Below are 6,611 nucleotides of genomic sequence, written 5' to 3'. Positions count from 1 at the left end.
AGGCTAACAAGCTTCATAAGAAATCGCGCAAGAACAGCCGGTAGCCGCGACACTCTTGTCCTCTGAACTAATCTTCTCGGAATACACAGCACTACCTGGTGCTCGAAGCAAATCGATTCGCTTGCGCCGCAACATGCCGCCGCCTTGAACGGTTGCGTTCAAAAAGAGAAAAGACAATAAGGAAAACGAAGTTGGCGAAAGCTCCTAAAGAACCGCCTTTCGAAACTTATGACTAATCATTCTATATATTAAGCTTATGACATATTAAATTATAGTGAACGTATGTACAATGATAATGTTTGGCTATTAGAAGGTGCTTGAATGTTGGAATATTACCTTAACAGGGCTAGAGTCCTAACGCCTTGATTTAACATTATCGGCTTGGTCTAAACTAACTTATAATTCATTAAACAAGCATAACGGCACTTGGCCCTAATATGAACTAAGTGTAGGAGTAATAACAATAGTACATAGCGTAAAACGTCTTATAAGTATTAAACACCAATTACACAACGCCTGGTTGCTCCGAGCTTTGGTCTATCGGTAGTGGGCAGATATTTTTTACACTTCTTTTGTAAGTGCCATGGATCGTTTTAACAGTAACTACTCTAATTATATTGTCGTTACCAGGATACACCTCTAGGATACGGCCGAGGCACCAACGCATAGGTGGCAGGTTCTCTTCCTTGAGTAACACCAAGGTGCCTACTTTTAAATACGCCTTGGGGTTGTTCCGCCATTTGCTTCGAAGATTTAGCTCGTTAAGATATTCCTTACACCATCTAGACCAAAAATGTTGTTTAACCCTTTGGATGTGTTGCCAAACGGACAATCGATTAACGGCAACGCTGGTCAAATCAGACTCAGGTAGGCTTGTGAATGTCTCACCAATGAGGTAATGAGCCGGAGTGAGGGCTGTAAGATCGTTCGGGTCGGTGGACAAGGGAGTTAGTGGTCTGGAGTTTAGTATGGCTTCAATTTCAATGACGTAAGTGTTGAGCTCCTCGTAAGTAAACAATGTATCGCCTACTGTACGGTTCAAGTGGTGTTTAAAACTCTTTACCGCTGCTTCCCACAACCCTCCAAAATGCGGCGATCTTGGAGGGGAGAAATGCCAGGAAATACCCTTCGCAGATAACTCTCCGGTCACCAGTTCGTTGTGCCTAGTCGATGAGACTAAGGATTGCAGTTCCTCCAGAACATTTTTAGCGCCTACGAAATTAGTAGCGTTATCTGAGTAGATCGTGTGTGCGTACCCTCGCCGAGCAAAAAATCTTTTCAAACTAGCCAAAAATGCCTCGGTAGAAAGGTCGCTAACGATTTCTAAGTGTATCGCCTTTGTGGCAAAACAGACAAAGACGGCGACATAAACCTTCAGCTTCCTTGTATTCCGATATTTCTTTTCTTTGATGAAAAAGGGGCCGCAGTAGTCTACACCGACTACTTGAAACGGCCTTATTGAGGTTATGCGATCTTTAGGCAAATTGCCCATAAGATAATCCGGTGCATCTCTGGGATTTGTTCTAAAGCATCGGATACACCTACGTACAACTGCCCTGGTCATATTTTTGCCATCTATAGGCCAATACCTTTGTCTTACTGCGTAAAAGGTTCCGAGTACACCCGCATGCATATGCCTATTGTGCTCGTATTGAATTATGAGACGCGTGACATGCTCTGATCGCGGAAGAAGAATAGGGTATTTTTGGGAATACGGAATATTTGAATTCTTTAATCGACCGCCCACGCGAATAATTTTATCCCGATCTATAAAGGGCGTCAGGCTAAAGATTCTGCTTTCCTTGCGCACGAATCCCTGTTCCCCTAAATCCTGGACTTCTTGAGTGAAATGTTTGTTTTGTATACATCGGATTATGATTTTGTTGGCTCTCTGGATTTCAGTGGTTGCCAGTGGGCCAGTATTCCTTTCTAGCTGCAACGCATTTTTGTAAAATCGAATGCAATATGCTACTACCCGCTCAAGATAACTTATCGAGGAATACCTTTCGAAGAACGTAAATATATCGTTACATCCTACCAAAGTTATTACCGCTCGTCGTTCTGGAATATCAATGTTAACTATAGGTATCATTGGCCAGGCTGCAGGTGCCTGAGTCAGCCAGACAGGACCTTCGATCCATAACCGGTTCTGCAGAAAATCTTCCGGTAATTGTCCGCGAGATATACAATCCGCAGGATTATTAGCGGAAGTTACATGATTCCAATCCCAACAGTTCGTACGTTTTTGGATTTTCGACACTCGATTCGCCACAAACGTTTTCAAGGTATGTGGTGGTGCACGAATCCAGTGCAACACTATGGTCGAGTCGGACCAAAAGTGGACTGAATTGATCGAAAGCTTCATTGCGTTAGAAACTGCCTGATACAAGTTGCTAAGTAGATCAGCGGCGCATAATTCTAACCTGGGCAATGATATGGTCTTGAGTGGCGCTACTCTTGATTTGGCTGCAACTAGACGTATCACAACTTTATTCTGATCATCCACGGATCTCATATAGATGCAAGCCCCATACGCTACTTCACTCGCATCGCAGAAACCGTGAATTTGTATATCCACTGGCTTCCTTATCAAAAGGTTACGGAACAACGAAAAATTATTTAATAGTGGAAGTTGCTCCTGATAGGTTTTCCATGCGGAGGCTAGGTTCGACGGAATGACCTCGTCCCAACCAATACTCGATTTCCATAACTGTTGCATTATTAGCTTTGCCTTAATTATAACCGGGCCCAGTAATCCTAAGGGATCGAAAAGTTTTGCTATTCTAGACAGGATGTTTCTTTTCGTTGCGCGCACCTCCGAATTATCTACCTTTACTTCATAACAAATGATATCCTCGCGCGAACGCCAAGCGATTCCCAGGGTTTTTTTAATGCTATCCGAATCTAAGTATAAATATTCTTCGGATCTATGTTCCATTAAATGTTCAATCAACGTTGGTTCATTCGAAGCCCACTGCCTCAAATTAAAACCTCCTGCCCGAAGGGCATCTATTAATTGGATTCGAAGCATTAAGGCGTCCTCTAATGTGGACGTTCCGGTTAATAAGTCGTCCATATAAAAATCGGTTTTAATGGCCTCAGCAGCTACCGGAAAGGCATTAGCCTCATCACTGGCCAATTGGTGTAAACATCGAACTGCTAAAAAGGGAGCCGCTGCTGTGCCATAAGTCACCGTATCTAATCGATAGCTTCTTATTGCCTCTGATGGGTCCCTGCGCCATAATATTTTATGATATATTGCATCCTTCGGATCTACTGTTATCTGGCGGAACATTTTTTCCACATCAGCAGTTAAAACGTAAGTATGAGATCTAAATCGCGTTATTAGAGAAAAAATGTCTTCTTGAATAGTCGGACCTACCATAAGACAATCGTTTAGGCTAATTCCGCTATTGGTTTTGGCCGATCCGTCAAAAACTACTCGGAGCCTAGATGTTAGACTGCCTGTTTTTATTACGGCATGGTGGGGTAGATAGCACCCTTCGTGAACCTGATCCGAATCGGTTATGTCGGTCATATGCCCTAATTTTTCATATTCTTCTAGAAATGACGAGTACTGAGAATATAAATCGGAATTATTTTGGAGTTTGCGTTCCAATGAGTAAAGTCTAGTTAGAGCCGTCCCATAGGAACTGCCCAATCGTTTCGCCTTATCGTTAAAGGGTAACCTAACCACGTAGCGACCCGTACTAGTTCGACGCGTGGTGTCTTGAAATAATTTCTCACACTCTTCTTCTTCCCTTGAGAACACCCTTTTACCAGGACACTCTTCTAATTCCCAAAATTTTGTTAAAATAGAATCTAGCTGAGTTGTGGCGAGAAAACACTTCGTTCCTCCATTCGAGTTTAGGTTTATTCCTACCCTTCCTGAAACGATCCAACCTAAAAGGGTTTCTTGTAATATCGTAGTTTCGTTCGATAATCTAATTTGTCCTGCACCTAGCAGTTTGTAGTATAGATACTCTCCAAATAATGCATCGATATTTGCTGATTTATTGAATTCTGGATCGGCTAGAGCTACATTCGAAGGGATGTTTAGTAAATTGCTATTAACCGTTTGTGCAGGTAATCGACTAGTGATGGTAGGCAACATGAGGAATTCCGCCTCGCATGAAAAACTAGTGACTCTAGAAATAATACGCGACTGCGCGTAATAATGACTGCAGTTTCTAATCTGACCTACACCTAATATTGGCAGATTAATTTCAATCCTTTGTAATTGTAACTTGTTAGCCATCCCTTCTGTAATAAAATTACGTTGGGAGCCGGGATCCAAAAGCACCCTGCACTCGTGGGGTCTGCCCAGCCTGTCTAGAATTTTCACGCGTGCGGTAGACAATAAAATTTCCGAATTTCCCACTGAGATACAGGATAACGAAGGAGCTGAATTCTTAGGTGGCTCCGTATTTGGAATTACCTTAACTGCTGATACAGTATCGGGAAAATGTAATAACGTATGGTGTTTACCCTTGCATTGTCTACAAGTGCCGGCACGGCACTGAGCCGTTTTGTGGTTATCTCGCAAACAATTAATACAACGGTTAAGAGCCTTGACCGATTTAAGTCGTTCACGCGGGCATAAGCTTAATAATTGATTGCATTGATTCAGATAATGGTTTTGGTGGCACAAGGCACAAGATACGGTCGTACTCGTACTAACAAAGGCACTGGATCTATGGCTTGACTTGGTACGTTTATCTGCTTGCCCTTTAGGCTGTGGGTCGCGAGATTGACTTACTAACTGAACCGGTTCGTCATCTCGTGAGTATTTGTTCATAAATGCTAACAAATCGGCAAATTTTGGCTGATCGCCATCCTCAATTGTGCGTTCCCAGGCAGTTCGAGTCACCTTGTCTAACTTTGCCGATACTATATAAATAAGCATCTCTTCCCAATCAACGGGTTGCTGAAGTGACCTCAGCGATTTTACATGCATTTCCGCTCCCTCTGCTAGGGCTTGCAATGAGGATGGGGAATCCTTAATTATCTGCGGTAGCTCAAACAAAGCGCGTATATGGCTTTGGATTATCTTTCTCGGTTTGTTAAAACGCTTCTGAACCAATTCCCAGGCGACTAAATAGTTCTCATCGGTAGCTGCCAATACGTCAGTCACCGCCGCTGCACTACCCGTTAGATAAGATTTAAATAAATGGAATTTATGGACAGTTTTTATCGTAGTGCTTTCATGAACTAGTGACCGGAATGTATCAAAAAAGCTCTGCCACTGGGCGTGATTGCCGTCAAATGGCTGAATCTGAATTTTCGGTATTATGGACTGCGAAGAAGTTGTAGATAGAGTAGTATCTTGGATAGTAGTCTCCGCGGTAATAACTGCAGGATGTTTTAAATTATAAAGTGCTCTATCAATAAAATCTCCACATTCAAAACATAATGTTTCGAATTCTATACGTTCCTGTTCTTGTTGACCGCTATCATCTGCTTGTTCTATTTCTTCCTGAACCGCGGTATATTTCTCGATATATTCTTCGAGAATACGCTGTCGTCTTTCTAAGGCTGGTATATCTAAATCGTCCGTTTGCCTGACATAACTATTTAAACGCGACACTTGACCTTTAACGGTGGCACGCCTCTTGACGAGGGCTTTGAGATCGGTAGCCATACTAAAATATGAAATTGAAGCACGGCAAGAAAGACGGACAGCGGTAAGGAAGGATGGTCAGACACAGCTACCTGGTCGATGATTTGGATGACTGATGCGGATCTCGAACTGCGATCCTCGTAGTCGAACGTAGCAGGTTGTCCAGATGCTGCGATGCGAAGATCTAGCTGCAGGAGGCTGACACGTGACTCCTCTGCTACTGCCTTGGAAACATCCAAGGGCTCCGTCTGCGACTCCTTGGTGGGTTGATGTGGTTATCAGCTCCTCCCAAGCGTCCAATTAACGATTCTGGATACTGCAGCTCCGTAGGTTGGTTGATTTAGGCACAGCTCAAAAGGCCACTCCGGAAGGATTGTTTGAATTGGACCACGGCATCAGCCGCCGGAATCCGGCTCGAAGGACCAAAATGTTTTGTCATGAATATGCTCCCACTTGCTTGCGGAACAGTATCGGACGTCACACGCGATCTTTAATAGACATGGATGTGAAGGATAATTATACTTCCGGATAAATTTGTGTTGTAACGAATGTCTTGTAATTTATTGAAATTCAGACTCCTGGTCTTCCAGTCTGTTCGAGTTCTCGTTCGTATCTACCGTTGCGTATCGATTTCACTCAAAACTACGCCGCTAGTCCAAATCCGATTGGTTCGTTTTTCTTAACGTACGCGTGAAATGTCGGTAGTAGGAGAGAGCCTTCGCACGCAGGCTAACAAGCTTCATAAGAAATCGCGCAAGAACAGCCGGTAGCCGCGACAATCTTGTCCTCTGAACTAATCTTCTCGGAATACACAGCACTACCTGGTGCTCGAAGCAAATCGATTCGCTTGCGCCGCAACACTCGTTTTACTCGTTTTACTCGTTTTACTAGTTTTACTCGTTTTACTCGTTTTTCTCGTTTTTCTCGTTTTACTCGTTTTACTCGTTTTACTCGTTTTACTCGTTTTACTCGTTTTACTGGTTTTACTCGT

The 6,611-nt window shown here is 43.2% G+C and overlaps 1 protein-coding gene across 1 annotated transcript; it reads right to left on the bottom strand.

Moving 5' to 3' along the window:
* Positions 1-505: 505 nt before the first annotated feature.
* Positions 506-5,641, bottom strand: LOC143378195 (uncharacterized). Its single transcript, XM_076829979.1, has one exon. The coding sequence runs from the start codon at positions 5,639-5,641 to the stop codon at positions 506-508; it is 5,136 nt and encodes a 1,711-aa protein (XP_076686094.1).
* Positions 5,642-6,611: the final 970 nt, after the last annotated feature.

This window comes from Andrena cerasifolii, unplaced genomic scaffold (genome assembly GCF_050908995.1).
Source record: "Andrena cerasifolii isolate SP2316 unplaced genomic scaffold, iyAndCera1_principal scaffold0988, whole genome shotgun sequence".
NCBI lineage: Eukaryota > Metazoa > Arthropoda > Insecta > Hymenoptera > Andrenidae > Andrena > Andrena cerasifolii.
The sequence above is the reverse complement of the archived record's forward strand: the minus strand, read 5'-3'. Positions and strand labels throughout refer to the sequence as shown.